This window comes from Aythya fuligula, chromosome 18 (assembly GCF_009819795.1).
Source record: "Aythya fuligula isolate bAytFul2 chromosome 18, bAytFul2.pri, whole genome shotgun sequence".
In the NCBI taxonomy this organism is placed as follows: domain Eukaryota; kingdom Metazoa; phylum Chordata; class Aves; order Anseriformes; family Anatidae; genus Aythya; species Aythya fuligula.
The window spans coordinates 312,812-332,330 of NC_045576.1; the positions used below are offsets into that span (position 1 = coordinate 312,812).

Genomic DNA, 19,519 nt, shown 5'->3' on the forward strand with positions numbered 1-19,519 from the left:
GGGAAGAAGGAAGAAGAGGAAATGATACATAGAGTACAAATGGAGAACACATGCAAGAGAAAAAAACAGAAATGAGGAAAGGAGGTGAAAAGTCAGGAATATCTTCAGAGAGATTGAAAAGTGTCTTCAACCCCTCAAAAGCACAAATCTTCTTCTGCTTGTACTTACATAGATCATCCAGACTGCATAACGCTCTTTGAGGTTATACAGCACCGCAGGCTCGTGGAGGTGGGTCATCATAGCCATGTCCTCAATTTTATCAAATTTGGGAGGGTTCATGGGAAAGACTTCATCATCCTTTACTGTTACAGTCTGACAAAACCAGAGAGAAACAAAAGGAGAAGAAATATTAGCCAGGGAACTTTTAGAACTGGATGAGTTATGTATGACGAGTGACGGTTAATGACACTTACTATATCATCACATGTTTTAACTGTGACTTTACCACCTTCTCTACTCTGTATGGTACCTTTCACATACATTTGCTTTTCATCCACTACAAAACAGGCTGCCTTAGCATCAAATGGGCGATTCTGGTCTTCAATTCGCTCCTTCTCAGATTTCCGTAAATAGGGAGCAGCTTCTCCAAAGATTGCCATCTCTGCATCTGATGTCATGACTGGAGTTATTCTGGAGGAATTTAGAAGAGTTTCAGATATCTTGTGCATTCGTAATTTATATTTATCCAGATCATATCCATTGATCATACTCAATGACTAAAATGAAGAAGAGGACTAATCAACCTCAGGCACCTGTCCTCCATGTCAATTTTATGTATTCACTGAAGAAATTTTAATAAAGAAAGTTTCTTGTAGACAGGAGTCTTCAAGACTCTCACAGATTAGTGAGTTAAGATTTGTTCTCATACATAATTTTTAAGTGGAGGCATTCTTCATGCATTTCTATGTTTTAATGACAAACAGGGCAAGTTCAAATAGTTTCTTTCTGTATCGAGCACAGAAACTAATTGTAAGCAACAATCATCGTCCATCTAGAGCTAAACCCATTTATCCTGCCTATGAAATATAAAACGTATTTACATACCACTGACAAAATTAGCAATAATGGAATATAACATGTAGTAAAGGAAATAATTCAAAGCATAGTGTTACCCAGATATGTAAGTACTTGATATTACCTTTCAAAAAACATCAGTGTCAAAGTACCTTTTAGCTTGATTATATTATGTAGGGGGACATCAGTTACAAATCATTAAAAGATGGTTTGTAAGTACCAATACATACCAGACATTCTGTTAGGGATTCTTCTAGCAGAAAAATTTCATAGAAAGGTTTTTGTGTTCAGTTTTATTTTACATTTTCAGCAACATCTATTAAAAATTCTTTAATACAAATAGATGTTATTGGTTGCTACAGTTGAAAGGACTGATGTGGATAATTCAAGACTATCTAGAAACAACACAGGTAGAAATAATGTAGGCAGCAATTAACAAACAGAAAGTTCTGCAAGCTAGCATTAAAGTAAGGTACTGAAGTAATCAACACAGAGTGTTTTTATGTGGTGCCAAGAAGTAAATGAAAACAATTAGAATGCATTTGCAATGTTTTGATTTTGGACACATTGATGTAGAAGTGCTGAACTCTCAACAAAACCTATCTGCAATAGAATCTGTACCTTGCAGGACTTTGCGAGGCTGCATCTCTCAAGAGACTTTAACAGTCATGAACTTCAAAGCACAAAGTCTAGAACCATTAACATACTTTGAAATTATTATTCTGTGTATATAGAGCCCAACTTTTTTTTTTTTTTTTTTTAAACCTATACGATCCTTCCTCTGAATGGCTCAAGTGAAGCAACATGAAAGAAAGAGAGAAACTATCTCACTGTAGCCATGAAAAGGCTAAGCAGAGCATCAGAAAATGCTGATAGGTTGTTCAAAACTTTCTTGAGAGGCACAGTCTGTTATACTACTGAATCATCTTTGATTTATGCCTTCATGAAAAGACAGAAAGGCATTCTCTGAATGGATAGTTTGCATTTCTACCCCTTTCAGCACCTCAACTCTATCAGTGGACCTTTTGTGGTATTAGGTATCCACAGGTGTGGATGGCTCCTTTTGTTACTCTTGTGAGCTCTTCCAGTCACTAACTTTCCCTAGAAAACTTAGAAGAGAATCATTCATATATAAGTTCTTTATGAAGGTGTCTCTTTATTCGTGAACAGTTCTGTCTATCAGATAGGAGGCAAGACCATATTGAACTTTGTTCTGTATTCAGGACCTCATGGATAAGCCACGCATACATAAGTCAGCATACAATGCTTGAGACCTTACCCCAGAGGAAACTAAAGGCAGGATAAAGTCGAACCCTTCCTAAATTGTACTGTGAGCATCCTCTCTGAGCACAGCCCTCAGTTTCAGATTTCCAGCAGTTGTACAGATGGTAGGGGATGAATTGTAATTGTCTACAAGTCCCAGAATACCAGTTTACATGACAAAAAGACATTACCATCTCTGTGATTCATGCCTTCTTGGCTAAGCTTGAGTATCAGTAACTTTTCTTTCCCCATAACTGGAGTATTTCCTACCAAGATCTATGGATGTGCTCCTACTGATTAAAACATATCCTTTGCAGTTAACCGAGTTCTACAACATAATCCTTTGCCACCTCCCCCTACCATTGTCTAGGTGAGCTACACTTACGGCTCAGGATCAAACAACAGAACAACCTTATTTGTTAAACCCTTACCTTCAGAGAGCCCAGGAGGAAATCTGCTTTCAGTATCTGTGTGGAACGGTTAAAGAAAGGACAGAGAGAGTTAAATCAAGAAGAATTAATTGCCTTGGTTAGCTCTCACTACATATGCCTTGAGCATATGCTCTATTAAACATGCACACATTCTTTGAGTAGTCTTTCCTAGTAGATGAACTGTACACAGAGCCTTACAACTCTTAAACTGGAGTCAAATCCCACAGAAAATTTTGTGTTCCTCCCCACATTGCTGTGATCTGCTGGAAAAAATATACGTCATCCAGGAAAGGATGTGCTACATTATTAACCCAATAAATTTCAGTTGCTTTCAGAGTTAGTTCTCTGTGCCTTTCATAGGGCTTGAAGGGAGCAAAATTTGTAGAGGGCCCTACAGTATGACTCTACTACTTCTGCTACTACACTGAACTGGGTTGGGTCATTTAACCTTAGCATCATGTGCAAAACACGAACAAGAATGTTAGAAGTGTGGATTGAGAAGGACATGCCCCTAGATGTTGAATCAAACAAAGTGGACTTACCGTGAGATGCTGAAGTAACAAAGAATAAGATTGCTTTCAGCTGTAGCTCTTTATAAGTAACCTTCTGCCCACACAGCATTCAAGTGCTCTATTTTTGGTCAATAATAATTTGCTCTTTAGTTGCAAATGTGTTGAAGCTGTGATCTGTCTCCTAATTACTTATAGACAGGATTGATTCAAGGTTGTATGGAGTCAGCTGCACTGACCTTTTTTTTTTTTTTTTTTTTTTTTTTTTTTTTTTCTTCTCATGCTCCTCTGTGCCACGATAGAAGATTGAGGGACCCAAAGACAACTCTAATAATGCCAAATAAGGCAACCCTTGGCTCTTGACTTCAGGAGCTTTAAAAAGACTTTTTTTTTTTTTTCCTAATTGTACCCAATTATTTCTTTACAACCCATGTTTTTAATGGATCCCATCCATCCTCTCTGTCTATCTGCACATACTGATAGAGAAGGAGAAAGACCTAGTGAGACTGATTTTTTCTCTCATTATGTTTGCTTATATCATTCTACAGGGTGCTGACAAGTCTAAGGTTAACATAAAGCTTGGGTAAGGCAACTGTCAGTTTATAGATCACAAGAAAGATTTGAAGTCCTGGCCTGTAGGACCATTCAGAGGGTTGTGCTTAGTAGTGCAAAGTCTAGTTGGAGGTCTGTAGCTAGCAGTGTCCCCCAAGGGTCAGTACTGGGTCCGGTGTTCGCCAACTTATTCATCAACAACATGGACAATGGAACAGAGTGCACCCTCAGCAAGTTTGCTGACAACCCAAAGCCTAGAGGAGTGGCTGATATCCCAGGGGGCTGTGCACCATTCAGAGGGATCTGGAGAGTTGGGCCTAGAGGAACCTCATGAAGTTCAACAAGAGCAAGTACAGGGTCCTGCACCTAGAGATCAATAACCCCAAGCACCAGTACAGACTGGGAATGACCTGCTGGAGAGCAGCTCTGCAGAGAGGGACCAGCAGGCTGACCACAAGTCAGCAATGTGCCCTTGTGGCCAAGAAGGCCAATGGTATTCTGGGGTGCATTTGGAAGAGTGTTGCCAGCAGATTAAGGGAGGTGATCTTCACCTTCTGCTCAGCCCTGGTGAGGCCACACGTGGAGTACTGTGCCCAGTTCAGGGCTACCCAGTACCAGAGGGACATAGAAGTATCAGAGTGAGCTCAGAGGAGGGCTATGAAAATGATTTGTACATTGTACTGGATACAGAATATAGAGTCCCTGAAAGGTAAAGAAAGTATGTTTTATACTTTTGAATGTATATTACAAAATTAACTTATATATATAAATATGTATAATATTTTTCAAAATTCTGTTTGTATGTCAGCCATTATTTTTTCTCCTTTTTTTAAAGCAAGGTGTTTTTATTTTCAAAGCGGTTTCATAATGATGTTTCAAGTTAGAACTCCTTATCATAAGAGTTTATTTATTTTATTTTTTGATTTATTATTTTTTATACCATTTATTTTGGAATGCCTCCAGCCCTGAAGACAGGTGCTATGTAATAGTATAGTAATAAAAGATGAATAGTATATAAAAATAAAAGATGAAATATGAATAGTATAGTATAGTAATAGGTGCTAAGGATATATATATATATATATGTATATATATAAATTTTATTAGTGTTACATTGCACTGGATCTATGAATGGAATAGAGTTCTGAAGTCATTAGAGTACCATGTAGGCAGATTTCTCATCATCCAGCATTTAAAACTCAAATGCTAAGTACTCCAGCATTCTGCTGAGAAATACTTATTATAAATCTCACAAAATAATTTACTTAGCATAAATTCATCTTTAATACAAATTTTTTAGTTTGGGGAAAATTTTGTGTTAAGGTCACTGTTCCAAAGGCATCAACTGCATCAGACATATGTGTAGCCGTTGTGGTCAGGAAGAACAGTTTGGAAAGGAGACTGGTGTTTAGCCAGTACAAATTGCCTGAGTTTGCCGGCATTCTAACGTGGAAACTTTGAAGTCCTTGGAGAAGTAACCTTTATTTTCTTTGTACTCCATGTTCTTTTCCTTATGGTTCTAACAAAGAGCAGAGATGCCATCCAGGCAGAAGGCTTCCTATGGCTCAGCAAGATGGCTAGTCTGGGTTTTATCTCACCTAGATTTATTTATCTGATATGTAACTTCCTGTAATTGAGAAATCAAGATGCAGTTGATTTTCACTACTTTCTTCTCCCCGCCTTTCCGTGGAGAAAGTATTAGCTTTCCCCACTTTCATCACTGTTTTTCCTGAAGAGGCAGGAATGAGAAATGCTGTAGAAATACCTTCCACTCCAGCTCCTCTTACTTACTCCAATAGAATCCATTTGTAATTCCCCAAATCAGGGTATCAGTTGGACATCCAGACTAACTTCATTCATCAGATGATAACATATCAAAATTATATAGTAAATAAGGTTACATAAAGACATAATAATTGCTGCTCTAAGTTGTCATATATGATTTAAAACAATATACTATAGCAGTAAGGTTTACTAACTGGAAATGGATTAGCTCTCTCTTGATTTAAAAGTACATGGAACAAGCTGCAATAACGACTTGAAAATTTCTTAATATGTATTTATTCCAGCTTAGCTTTTCTATGTTTTTCCTTCCTATTTTATTCTTTATACGTTGTTCAAAATAATACTGGTTTGGAATAACGTGTCTGTTACCAAGATATATGGATTATTTTACATGGGGCATGATGAGCCAAAAGAATTAGCAACACTCACGGCCTGCACTTGGAGCTGTAGATCATTTTTCTCCTGAAGCAGGGAAACCATTTTCTCCTCCAGCTCCTTTCTCTTTGCCTCAGACTTTGCAAGCTCTTCCTTGGTTTTCTCAAACTCTTCCTTCATGTTTGCCATCTCCTTCTCTGATTCTGCACTCTTCAGCAAGGGCTTGATCTTGAAGAACAGCTTCATCCAGGGCCAGTGCTTGACATTCATGAATGCACGTACATTGTACTGGATACAGAATATAGAGTCCCTGAAAGGTAAGGGAAGTATGTTTTATACTTTTGAATATATATTACAGAATTAACTTATATATACAAATATGTATAATATGTAGTGACTGTTCTATATGTAATACTTTATAGTGATAATTCTCTATATAATGAATTACGTACATACAGGCATATATATATATATTATATTTTATGTATATAGGAAGCAAATATCCTATTGTGATGTAGTGATGGCCAACCTATATGGACAGTTTTGAAGTCCAGATTTTGGACATGAGCAGCTTACATGGCCTATATATCTGAATTCTGGACATTTACAGAATTTAGCCACTTATAGAAATTAGCAAAAATTACTACAAAGAGTGACATAATTTAAAGAAGGTCTTTTCTTCTTCTTCTTTTTTTTTTTTTTTTTTTTTTTTTTTTTTTTTCCCTCTCCATTCATAGTGGTAAAATGAACTAATAACAAATAAATGAGTTTCATCGAGAAGGAGCTCGTTTTCAGTTTTGTTCACACCATTGGTATGTTAGGAGGATTGGCCCAGCAAGCCAAATAACTGTATGTATCTACCTCCTCTCCATCATTTTCTGGAACTCCACTCTCATCAGGAAGCCTCTGCACCTAGCCTGTGTGCGAGTGATGAGCTGTGCCAGCTTCTCATCCCTCATCTCCTCCAGCAGTCCCAGCAGCCCAGCTTTGAAGAACACCTTGAGAAAGGAAATGGTCGCAGCACATAATTGTCAGGTACTGCAAAGTACAGATACACACTATTTAAGTCAATAAGTATTTATACCTTGGTGTGACCAAATTTGTATTGGGTGTGATCCACATCAATAGATCCGAGGAGCTTCTCAGAAGCCTTCTTGCTATCAATGAATTGTCCCTCTGGGATAGCACTGGCATTAAGCACCTTGTACCTATGAGAGGAAGTAGAATATGAAGAACAGCTTCCTGAAAGCTCATTCAAGCCTGTACAAACTGATTCCATTGTTAAGATTCTCTGCAGAGTGGCCATGAGTGGATGAGAAGTGAGTAAGCCTGAACTTTACTCTTTTGCTTAGAAATGATATTTCCATGGGTAAATGTTTTTAGAGTAAAACTTGCACTTTCCTTAGTCTCGAAATCCTTGACAAAGAATGAATACAGATTTCCATGGGTAACTACTGGCATATTTCCCATGTCTTTTTATTTAAAGAGTTATCTTCAAATGAGAACGCTACGTGCAAGAAAAAATGTGTGGGTATGAGAAACAATTCTTCACTAATAAAAAGCGTCAGTACATACTCTTGGAGCGTTTTCCAGCTGATACAGAGCAAGAATCACAGAATCGTCGTCTTGGTTGGAAGAGACCTTCAAGATCACCTAGTTCAACCTCTGACCTAACACTAACTAGTTCTCCACTAAACCATATCACTAAGCACTCCATCTAAACATCTTTTAAAGACCTCCAGGGATGGTGACTCCACCACTTCCCTGGGCAGCCCATTCCAATGCTTAACAACTTTTTTGGTAAAGAAGTTTTTCCTAATATACAACCTAAACCTCCCCTGGCACAACTTTAGCCCATTCCCCCTCGTCCTGTCGGCAGGCACATGGGAGAATAGACCAACCCCCACAAGCCCAGCTCCCTCAGCCGCTCCTCGTAGAACTTGTTCTCCAGACCCCTCACCAGCTTTGTTGCCCTTCTCTGGACTCTCTCGAGCACCTCCATGTTCTTCTTGTAGTGAGGGACCCAAAACTGAACACAGCACTCGAGGTGCTGCCTCACCAGAGCCGAGTACAGGGGGACGATCACTTCCCTAGCCCTGCTGGCCACACTGCTTCTTATGCAAGCCAGGATGCTGTTGGCCTTCTTGGCCACCTGAGGACACTGCTGGCTCATATTCAGCCGACTAGCATCCAATACGCCCAGGTCCTTCTCTGCCAGGCAGCTTTCCAGTCACTCATCTCCCAGCCTGTAGTGCTGCTTGGGGTTGTTGTGCCCCAAGTGCAGGACCCAGCACTTGGCCTTGTTGAACTTCATACGGTTGGCCTCAGCCCATCGGTGCAGCCTATCCAGATCCTCCTGCAGAGCCTTCCTACCCTCAAGCAGATTGACACATGCACCTAACTTGGTGTCATCTTCAGACTTACTGAGGCCACTTCCTAGAGGATTATGAGGGCCACGTTCTGCTCCCCATCCCCTTCCACCAGCTCAGGGTGCTGGGTATCCAGACAACAACTGCTCTTGCCGCTAAAGACTGCGGCAAAGAAGGCATTAAGCACCTCTGCCTTTTCCTCATCTTTTGTAACGAGGTTTCCCCCTGCATCCAGTAAAGGATGGAGATTCTCTTTAGTCCTCCGTTTTGCACTGATGTATTTGTAAAAACATTTTTTGTTGTCTTTAACGGCAGTAGCCAGACTGAGCTCCAGATGAGCTTTGGCCTTTCTAATTTTGTCCCTGCACAGCCTCATAACATTCTTGTAGTCCTCCTCAGTGGCCCGCCCTTTTTTCCAAAGATTATAAACCCTCTTTTTTCTCCTAAACTCAAGCTGCAACACTCTGTTGACCCATGTGGGTAGTTAGGGTCTGGTGGCCAGAAGGTATCGCGCTGTACGGAAAGGTGGAGCCCCTCCCTTGATGGGCAGTAGCATGTGGTCTGTGACATAAGCAAGCAGAAGTGACGTTGTGGGCCTTGGCTATATAACGCCATGTGACTGGACAATAAACACCATTTGCCATCCTCCACATTGGTGTCTGTGAGCCGATGGACCGAGTGGCCTGGGGTTGGTTGCTGTGCCGTTCCTGAACCAGGTCACCACTGCACCCTGAAGGCAACAGAGCCAGGCCGGTCTTCTTCCACGTCGGCTCATCTTTGGGCACGTGGGGACAGACCGCTCCTGAGCCATTAAGATTTCCTTCTTGAAGAGCGCCCAGCCTGCCTGGACTCCTCTGCCCTTCAGAACCACCTCCCAAGGGACTCTACCAACCAGTATCCTGAGCAGCTCAAAGTCAGCCCTCCAGAAGTCCAATACAGCGGTTTTGCTGGTCCCCTTCCTGGCCTCGCCAAGAATAGAGCCTCTACCATGTCATGGTCACTCTGCCCAAGACAGCTTCCGACCACCACATCTCCCACCAGTCCTTCTCTGTGAGGAGAAGGTCTAGTGGGGCACCACCCATAGTAGGCTCACTAATAAGCTGTGTCAGGAAGTTATCTTCCACGCTGTCCAGAAACCTCCTAGACTGCTTTCTCTGGGCTGTGTTGTGCTTTCAGGATATGTCAGGGAAGTTGAAGTCCCCCACGAGAACAAGCGCTGACAATTTCGCAACTTCTGTCAGCTGCCTGTAGAACTCCTCATCCATCTACTCGTCCTGGTTTGGCGGTCTATAACAGACCCCCACAAGGACGCTAGCCTTGTTGGCCTTCCCACCGATCCTAACCCAAAGGGACTCAACCTTGTCATTCCCAGTCTCGAGTTCCACAACATCGAAATATTCTCTAATATAGAGAGCCACACCACCACCCCTTCTCTGCTGCCTGTCCCTTCTGAAGAGCTTATAGCCAGTCATTGCAGCACTCCAGCCATAAGAGTGGTCCCACCACGTCTCCGTGATGGCAACCAATGCATAGCCTGCCTGCTGCACAATGGCTTCCAGCTCCTCCTGTTTGTTACCCATGATGCGTGCATTAGTGTAGATGCACTTCAGCTGTGCCATTGCCTTATCCCCCTCTCTGTTCCCTTCAGAAGGGAGTCCCCCATGACAACAACCCTTCTTTTCTTCTTGTTGGAGGTTGTTGTGTTGTGGGGGGTAGGCTGACTTGCCCCCAGCAATGCCCCCAGTGGGGATGGACCTTTGTCCACACTGTCTTCTGCTTGCCCATCAAGTTTCAGAACCTCATACCTGTTTTGTAGCAGCACCTGGAAAGGTGAGGTAGGCAGTGGGGAGGTTCACCTGCTGCACTGAACGGGAACCTGCTTCCACTTCACCCTGTCTCTTAGGTCCCCTCCCTCTGCCTGGTGGTGAGGGGGTAGGGGAACCTTCATTTCATGTGTACTAGCTGGCTGAGGAGCCTGTCTCAAGGATGGCAGAGCTCTACCACACCAGATCCCCTTCTCTGACTCCCTGATACTCCTCAGCCTGCCCATCTCCTCCTGAAGCCCTGTCACCAGGTGAAGCAGTTCTTCAGTGTGGGCACACCTCCCACAGCTGTGCTCACTCCTGCCATCCTGTGTTGGCCTAAGAGTAGTGCACACCTGGCAGCCTGACACACCTGGGTGGCAGCACGTTCTCTCTAGAGGTCTGTCTGGGAGGCTGCGTTGGTTGTGGTGGGGGTTGAGCTCTGTGAGGCCATGGCCATCTGCTGGGTGGATACCACTGCTCCCTGGTCAAGCAGGCCAAGCTTTAGTGTCTTCCCTGTGTGCCCTGCCTTGGATATAGGGATATGGATATAGGGATAATAGATTGAAGATTGTTCTCTGTCAGAGACTATTTATTTTTTAAATCATTTTCTCCTTGGTCACTTTTTAATTAAGCAAAGTCTTGTGGCTTTTTTTTTTTTTTTTTTTTTTAATTTAAAGTTGGTTGGAAACAGAAGTGCTGAGATACCAGCAGGCCAACTCCTGTTCTTACCCCTGCCATCAGAGTGGTTCCAAAGGGTGTTTATCAATATGGTGATAGGTACTTTATACATGTATATCTTTACTTTTATATATATATGCATAATATATTTTTTAATTAAAAGTGACTAAGTGATGTTATATGGTGAAGAACCAATCCTTTCTGAAGGCACGCCCATCTATTGGTGATTCTACGCATATGGAACCATTTTAAGACCTGTCAGTCAAGCAATTTTCAATATGCATAGTGTGTGCTGTGATTTTATGGTGTTCTAGCTTATCAAAACACTACAAAGAAATGAAAGCCAGTAAAAAATCTGTGTACTCTGAGAATCATTACTTTTAACAAGAAAGTGTATAGCCTTATAAACATCAACACAGTTAAAGCTATCTGAAAAAGACAGTACAAATGACAGTAAGTGTATCAAGTTTAGCATATCAAGTATTTCAAAGTTTGCCTCAAATCTATATCAGTATGATTAGACTGCTATTTACAATAGGTGTTACAAACGTTTATAATATTGATTTAATTTTAAGCTACTAGCTGCCCTCTGGATGTTCCCTAGTATCTCAAGAACCTCTAGTATCTCTAGAATCTCAACAAAATCATTATTAATGATGCATTTGAAATAAAATACCTTCTTGTCAGATTGTCAGAACAAGTTACTTTTTTAGAAGTGTGTAGAAAGAAAGAACAGCTGTTATGGAAAAACCTCCACTTGAGGAATGTCTAAGTAGACTTGGATTCTCCAGTTCAAAAAAGATTAATTGCAGAAGGTAAAATGCAGAGGTCTGAAAAACCCTGAGTGTCATAACATTCAATGTCTTTTTAATGCAATAACTATAAACCAACACAAGAATGTAGCAGAATGATAATTAAAAACAAAAGAGATGTGATTCATTGCCACAGGTCATAGTGGATGCCACCTGTGCAGGGTAGCTTACTCCAAGAGTCAATAGCAATGATTACCTCAAAGGCACACATCTAGAATGAAAGAGAAGTGATAAAGATCATCCTCCACCATGGCTGGGAATTCGTAAGTTATTAGAGGAGGGTCTGGGTTCATGAAAAACAAGGGTATGCAAGACATGTAGATGATGAGCTTCAGGAAGACTAGCAAACCATGTCCTGGGCTGTGCATATGTAATACAGCCAAAAGGAACTAGCTTTATAGGTGATGGCAGTCCTAGATTTGTGCTTGCTGCCAGTAGATAAAAGGACCTTTTAACTAGAACCTCTTGGGTTTTAACATTCATTCATTTACTTTTCTTCACAGTGTGAATATATGTAAAGCAGCCCTGTATACCCCTGTACACCACTTATTCAGCAAAGGAACAGCATGGTGTGTATGCCATAACTGCTTCTTCTTTTTGTTTTACAGAGCACAAAGTTGTTCTTTAAGAGGGTTCTCCATCTCCTGGTTATATGCTGATACCAGTGTTATTTACAAAAGGGAGTGTCCCCTGTCGATAACTGTCAAACAGGCAACTGTGGAGCCATTGCACTGAAGGAACAAGAGTATATGAAGACATGGAAAGGTTGCATGTCTGTGCTTTGAGCATGACGACTTTCTGAGGCATCCCAGTAAGGCACCAATAAGCCTTACCAATGAGCCTTACCAATTCAGGAGTATAGATGTCTACCTTGCTTCCTATTGTATGAGTAGGGGAATAATGTTTCCATTAAACTAATGAGATATAGAAGACATTTCTTGTGGCTAAGTAAAAAATTCCATCTTTAATCAGATATGCTGAACCTTCAAAGCTTACTTAGGTTCAAAAACCAGTTAGACAAACCATTGTATGTAGAGACTTGGAAAGCATAATGTACCAGGAAAATTAGTTGAAATAACATTTTAATACAATTCAGGTAAAAATACCAGGTACATTCTATAAACACTTTATATATCTGTGCAGGTATAGGTGTGATATTGATGTGATTAATCTATTGTCCATCTTGTTTGATGGGTTGTGGTTCATATTACTTATTTTCACGTGTTATATGCAGATATGAATTTATCCAAAGGATAAGTATGGCTGGAGTCTTTTACAGCAATTTATCTGTCAAGAAAAATGTTACACATTTATTGTGCCAGATCTTGAACACATGTTGATTCATCTGAATGGTTTCTGTAAAATTCTTCTGTTTACAAGGGGTTGATAAATCCATCAAGGAAACAGCATCTTCATGAGTTCTCATAATTCTGGCTTTGTTAAGCAATATGTAAAATGTAACTGCAGGCCTGTCTTGGTAGCTGACAGGTTAGATATGCAAACCACAACCTGTACAATTTGTGCATTTTGTTATCTTAGATTTTTTTTTGCTCTTTATGGATAGGAGTGTTTGTTTTCTGTATTCATGTGCTCCCAGCAAGACTCCTCAGTTAACTGCAGTTAGTCAGTTGCAACACACCTGTTCACAGAACTAAATACATTTGATCATATTACACTTACCCAGTATCTTTTCCACCAGGTGTTCATTAAAAGATACTTTTCCTAGAACAAGTTGTCCTGTGAAGTAAACCTGCCCATGCTAAGTCCCCCAGACAGTTGATAACATGGTATATCTGTAACTGACACCAATTGGTTGGATGGACATTTTTGGTCTCATCCAGTGTAGCTATTCTCAGTGCTCCACAGTTAGTTGAAAGTTAGTTTGCTATATCTGCAGATATATATTTGTTCATCATGCAATGTTATCATCTACCTTTCTGACTTTTATTATTCTGTCAATGTTATTGCAGTACACCTGGAAGAATGAAGGGGGAAGAGAGTTTATCCCATAATTGTTCATTAGGGGATAAACCCTGTTCCCTGTGCTGTAAATCATGTTGCAAAGTTATGTGGGACTGGTGCTGGAGAAAAGCAAGAGTAGCTTCCACAGAATAGAATCATAGAATCATTAAGGTTGGGAAAGACCTTCAAGATCATCTAGTCCAATCATCCCCCAACCACCAATATTACCCACTAAACCATGTTCCTAAGTACATCCAACCTTTCTTTAAACACTCCCAGGGACGGTGACTCTATCACTTCCCTGGGCAACCCTAGGAGTGCCTAACCACTCTTTCTGAGAAGAAATGTCTCCTAATTTCCAACTTGAAACTCCCCTGGTGCCACTTGAGGCAATTCCTTCTAGTCCTATCACTAGTTAACTGTGAGAAGAGGCTGGCCCTCAGCTTCCCACACCTTCCGTTCAGGGAGTTGTAGAGAGCAATGAGGTTTCCCCTTTCCTCTTCTCCAGACTAAACAACCTCAGTTCCCTCAGCTGCTCCTCATAGGACTTGTGTTCCACAAAATGGTAGAGTTCTCTATTTTTGGTGAAGTCAGGAGGGGGTTCAGTAAAACTGAGACCTTGGACTTCCTGAGGGCAGACATTGAACTGTTCAGGACACTGGTTGGGAGGGTCCCTTGTGAGTCAGTCCTCAAGGGCAAAGGCGTCCAGGAAGGCTGGATGCTGCTCAGAAAGGAAGCCTTCAAGGTGGAGGAGCAGGCTGTCCCAGTCTGCCGTAAGTTGAGTTGTTGGGGAAAAGACCGGCATGGCTGAACAGGGAAGTTTTGGTGAGTCTCCAGGAGAAGAGTTTATGTCCAGTGGAAGAAGGGACAGGCAACTCAGTGAGAGCTCAAGGAAGTTGCTAGCATATGCAGGGAGAAAATCAGAAAGGCTAAAGCCCAGCACGAGCAAAACCTGGCTGTGATTCTTACTGTAATTTAAAGCCACAGTAACCCACCAGTTTCATTTCATAATGTCCTGATCATTGAAGCCTTTTAGCCAATTGTCTCCTATTCCATGGGCAAAAGAGTGAAGATTCCTCCATAGCTTTTCTCAGATTTTTTACGTATTGGGCATTTATTTTTAGGCTCAAATGAAAAATGGTGACAGAATACATGCATATTCATGGAAAGATGCATCTTATATGTTTCTGAACTCAGCAAGTGTTTCTGCACTTAAGAGAAACACATGTATTGAGGTTTGGAAATGAGTCAGCATGACTTTAAATGACAGTTTTTAAATAAATGTTGAAAGTTAATTTACGTAAAGAGAAAAGAATATTAATCTAAACTTGTGAAAACTGTATGATACTGCAATGATTCTGTTTTAATAACAGAGGATAGGCACTGAGGATGTCTTTCAACTAACAGTGGAGCACTGCAAAATAGTCAATGATATATATTATTTGGGCTCAAAGGTGATCTCTATCCTAAATTTATCACTTTTTCCATCATAAAGCAGTAATACGTACCTTCAGATTTTTTCAACAGTTGTGAGGTTGGCAGCAATCCATATTCTGTGTAAATTACTGGCAGAAATTGCTTATCACCTGTTGGACTGTGGGGCTATTTCACCTTGAATGCCTTATTTCACCTTCTGCCTTTCCTGAGGCAGCCTAATTAGAAAGCACTTCATTACTAGACTATTGTTTATACCTTGGCATTTTGAGGGCAACAAACTACCTTCTTCCTTCTTTCTGGCAACAAAAGGAGAAGCAAAGGCAGAAGAAATTTGAACAACACACTTGGCTTGCTCCCAGTTACAACTGTCCTCATATTTCTACTGTCTCTGTGTACAAGACCAGTTCATATTGCTAACTTGGAATGTTATCTAGTAGCAGCAGAGAATCAAAATGGTGTTGGGAAGAACTGGCTTGGTTTCCATGCCAGAATTGTTAAGCTAATAAAATGATGGTGATTGTACATTCTGCATGTTGCCAAATAGACAAAATGAATAGTAACAAGTGACCAAGACCAGATGGGATGAAATAGCTGATCTGTTGACTGTGATGTGTGAGCTTTTACTAAAACTACATTGTTATTGGAAGTATAGAAATTTTCTAGCAGAATGACAGTTTTAAAAAAGCATTTCAAGGAAAGTTGGCTCAGTAAACCTGGTGGTTGCACTGGGAAAACAGTAGGAGCTAATAGTGAATATAATTTGAGGACGTACTTGGAAATCATAGAAATCATTGAATCATTAAGATTGGAAAAGACCTTTGAGATCATCCAACCACCACCGTACTACAAACGTTGCCAACTAAACCATGTCCCTAAACACCAGGTCCAACCTTTCCTTGAACACCCCCAGGGATGGCAATGCCACCACTTCCCTGGCAACCTGTTCCAATGCCTGAATAGTCTTTTGGAAAAGAAATGTCTCCTAATTTCCAACCTGAAACTCCCCTGGCACAACCTGAGGCCATTCTCTGTAGTCCTATCGCTAGTTACCTACAAGAAGAGACTGATCCCCAGTTCCCAACAACTTCCTTTCAGGGAGTTGTAGAGAGCAACGAGGTCTCCCCTGAGCCTCCTCTTCTCCAGACCAAACAACCTCAGTTCCCTCAGCCGCTCCTCATAGGACTTGTGTTCCAGGCCCTTCACCAGCGTTGTAGCTCTTCTCTGAATGTGTTTCAGGGCCTTGATTTCCTTCTTGTGGTAAGGGGCCCCAAACTGTACACAGTATTCAAGGTGTTGCCTCACCAGAGGGACAAGGTACAGGGGAACAACCACCTCCCTGGTCCTGCTGGCTACACTATTCCTGATACAAGCCAGGATGTCATTGGCCTTCTTGGCCACCTGGGCACACTGCCGGCTCATGTTCAGGCAAGCATCAATCAGCACCCCCAACATCCTTTTCCTCCACATAGCTTTCCAGCCACTCTCTCCCCAAGCCTGTAGCATTGCATGGGATTGTTGTGGCCAAAGTGCAGGACCTGGCACTTAGCCATGCTGAACCTCATCCTACTGGCCTCTACCCGTCTTGTCCATGTCTCTCTGCAGGGCCTTCCTACCCTCCAGCAAATCAACGCTTCCCCCCAACTTGGTGCCATCTGCAAACTTACTGAGGATGCAGTCAGTTCCCTCATCCAAATCATCAATAAAGATATTAAGAGGATGAGCCCCAACGCTCCCTGGGGAACAGCACTGGTGACCAATGTCCATCTGGATTTCACTCTGTTCACCACCACTCTCTGGGCCTGGCCATCAAGCCATTTTTTAACCCAGCAAAGAGCATACCTGTCCAATCCCTGGGCTGCCAGATTCTCCAGGAGAATACTGTAGGAGACTGTGTCAAAGGTCTTGCTGAAGTCTATGTACACATAGTAGTACACATAGTAGTGTTAATGTAGTCTATGACTGCATCAACAATGTTTCCCTCATCCACCAGGCAGGTCACCCGGTCATAGAAGGGGATGAGATTGGTCAGGCAGGACTTGCCATTCATGAACCCATGCTGACTGGGCCTGATCCCCTGGCTGTCCCACACACATTGTGTGATTGCATTCAAGATGACCTGTTCCAGAAATACATACCAAGAAAAAAGGCTTTTGTAATGGAAAGTCATATCCCACCAATGTAGCGGAGAATTAAAAATACATGTATGGGGGAGAAGCAGCTGGTATTTTCTTAATGAATAGTTAAAAGCTGTGTGAGCTAGTATATATTTTTTCTTAATGGAGGTAAATGTGTGTGTGTTGTTATATAAGATCGTTCTGAGAAGTGACCCTGGAAGAGGATAGCTAGGTAATCATCACTGAAGATACATGATAGTCCCTGAGCATGGTCTCTGAGTGTCCAAAGTGGCTTGATCTGAAGGAAATCCCAGGAACAGGTTGGGGGAAAGATCACTGTAGCAGCTCTATTTATAGGCTGTATGGATAAGGCTGCATTACAGCCCAGAACAATCCTCCCATACTATCTCAACAGGCCTTGTGGCTTCACACTCCTTATATAACTTCACACCACTCCTAAGTTATGTCCCATATACCCTTGCTATCATTTCCTGCAGAGCCTGCTAGATTATGAAACAGCTATCATTATTTTAAGACATTAATGCACTGCTGAGGGGCAGGCGCTGATCTCCTCTTTCTGGTAAGCAGTGATAAGACCTGATGGAACAGCATGAAACTCTATCAGAGGAGGGTCATGCATGGTGTTAGGAAAAGGTTCTTCACCATGAGGGTGGTCAGTAACTGTAACAGGCTCTCCAGGGCAGTGGTCACAGTACTTTGAGCCTGCCAGAGTTCAAGAAGGATTTGAACAATGCTTTCAGACAGAGGAGTTGATTTTTTTGGATGGTCCTGTGTGGAGCCATGAATTAGACTCAGTGATCCTTGTGGGTTCCTTGCAGCTCGTGATATTATTTGTAAATGTCCAAGTGACTCAGAAGTGATAGAAGAGTGTCAGAAGTATCTTGCCTAGTGCTGACTCCACTGCTTTTGTAAAAAATCTTTTATGTCTGGGACATTAACACTGTGCTTTCCTTGAGATGTTTTCTATTCAAAGCAGTAAAGACATATCGGAGAAATGACATTCTGACAGCCCACAAACACAAGACTGCTTTTCTCTGTTGTCTTTGTGTTGCCCATACATGCCTCACTTTTCTCCTCTGACCTTGACAGTATTCAGCTGAAGAGGTGCACAGGTCACTGGGCAAATCCCAGGGCTCTGCTCTTCTGGTGATCATTCAGAACTACCTGGCCAGACATCCAGCCCTGTCAAGCTACTCTCCTTCCTATGAAAATATCTTGGAGGATGGGTATAGGAAATAGTGGCATTTGTCAAATAAACTGTATTCCTCTAGTTATTAAAAAGGACAAAGCTCTTTATGGGCCTTTTATTCCGTATTTGACAGGAAAGATTGTGAAGCAATTGCCTAAAGTATAGTGCAGACCCTGAAAGCTGGTATGGTGATATTTGTTTTGACAGTGATGATTTGGTCAAAGAGATTGCTGATTCTGAACATTAATTGATTTCCTTGAGAACTTTGGTTAAAACTGAAACTACTCTTGATGATGAAGATGAGATCCGTACTACTGTGTGAACGATTCTATGGTCATCAGCAGAATTGGTTAAAATGCAGGAGAAATTCTCAAGGTGGTCAGGAGAACTGTAAATTGAGTGTGTCGAATTTCTCTTGAAGGAGGAGATTGAATTATGCTGAGTGAGGAAGAAGCAAGAGGCTTTTGGGGACCATAAGTATTTTTAACCACCACACCAGGAGACCATAATTACTCTATAACTGCACAAACTGCATGCTGGGCAAGTGGTATAGATCCCCAGGAGAGAGAAGAATGACTGGAAATTAGAGCCACAAGCTATTCTGACCTGGCTGTAGCAGTAGAGAAAGAAGCCTGCATTCAGGCTATATATGAAAGAGATGAATTCAGGAAATCCTCAGTGTTAGCTCCTATTGACCCAGCTTGATTAACCCTTCTCATCTGTGGACTCATTGATAGTCTTAAAGTATTTGTAGCAAATACCCAGAATTGCATACAAACTGCTCATAGGGATGGTGACTATGGTCGTAGACAAAATCCGCACTCCCCCATTCCCACCTGGAGTGATTTTGAACAAGACATAGATAAGTATGGATACTGAGTGGGCTGGATTAGTTCATCCAGTACTAAGTCCCCAGACTCGTCCAGTCCTGGCGAGTTTGCCAAACACATACTCAAAAATCCAGATACCCCAAACTCAAAGAGAGGTTCAAACCTAATAAGGAACGGGGTGAGTTGTGGCATAAGGCCCTAGCTTTGGGCGCACCCTTACCAATCTTACGTGGTGCCTCTATGAAGGACCTCCATACCTTAGGCCAGTCTCTGGGTAAGAAAATTATTCCAGCTGGAGAGAATTGCGTAACTGAAAAACTCCCAACCTATAAGGAAACTACACCTTCTGCACTGAGTGATATTGTATAGACTC

The 19,519-nt window shown here is 41.7% G+C and overlaps 1 protein-coding gene across 1 annotated transcript in view; it reads right to left on the reverse strand.

Moving 5' to 3' along the window:
- Positions 1-9,293, reverse strand: part of LOC116496662 (myosin-4-like) — a 40,706-nt gene extending 31,413 nt beyond the window's left edge. The window contains exons 1-7 of the mRNA XM_032199902.1: positions 9,286-9,293; positions 7,014-7,137; positions 6,791-6,927; positions 5,984-6,239; positions 2,709-2,744; positions 414-716; positions 169-312 (exon numbers count right to left, since the gene is read on the reverse strand). Coding sequence (XP_032055793.1) covers positions 169-312; positions 414-716; positions 2,709-2,744; positions 5,984-6,239; positions 6,791-6,927; positions 7,014-7,137; positions 9,286-9,293 — 1,008 coding nt within the window. The remainder of the gene's footprint in view (positions 1-168; positions 313-413; positions 717-2,708; positions 2,745-5,983; positions 6,240-6,790; positions 6,928-7,013; positions 7,138-9,285) is intronic.
- Between the last annotated feature and the right edge of the window lie 10,226 nt (positions 9,294-19,519).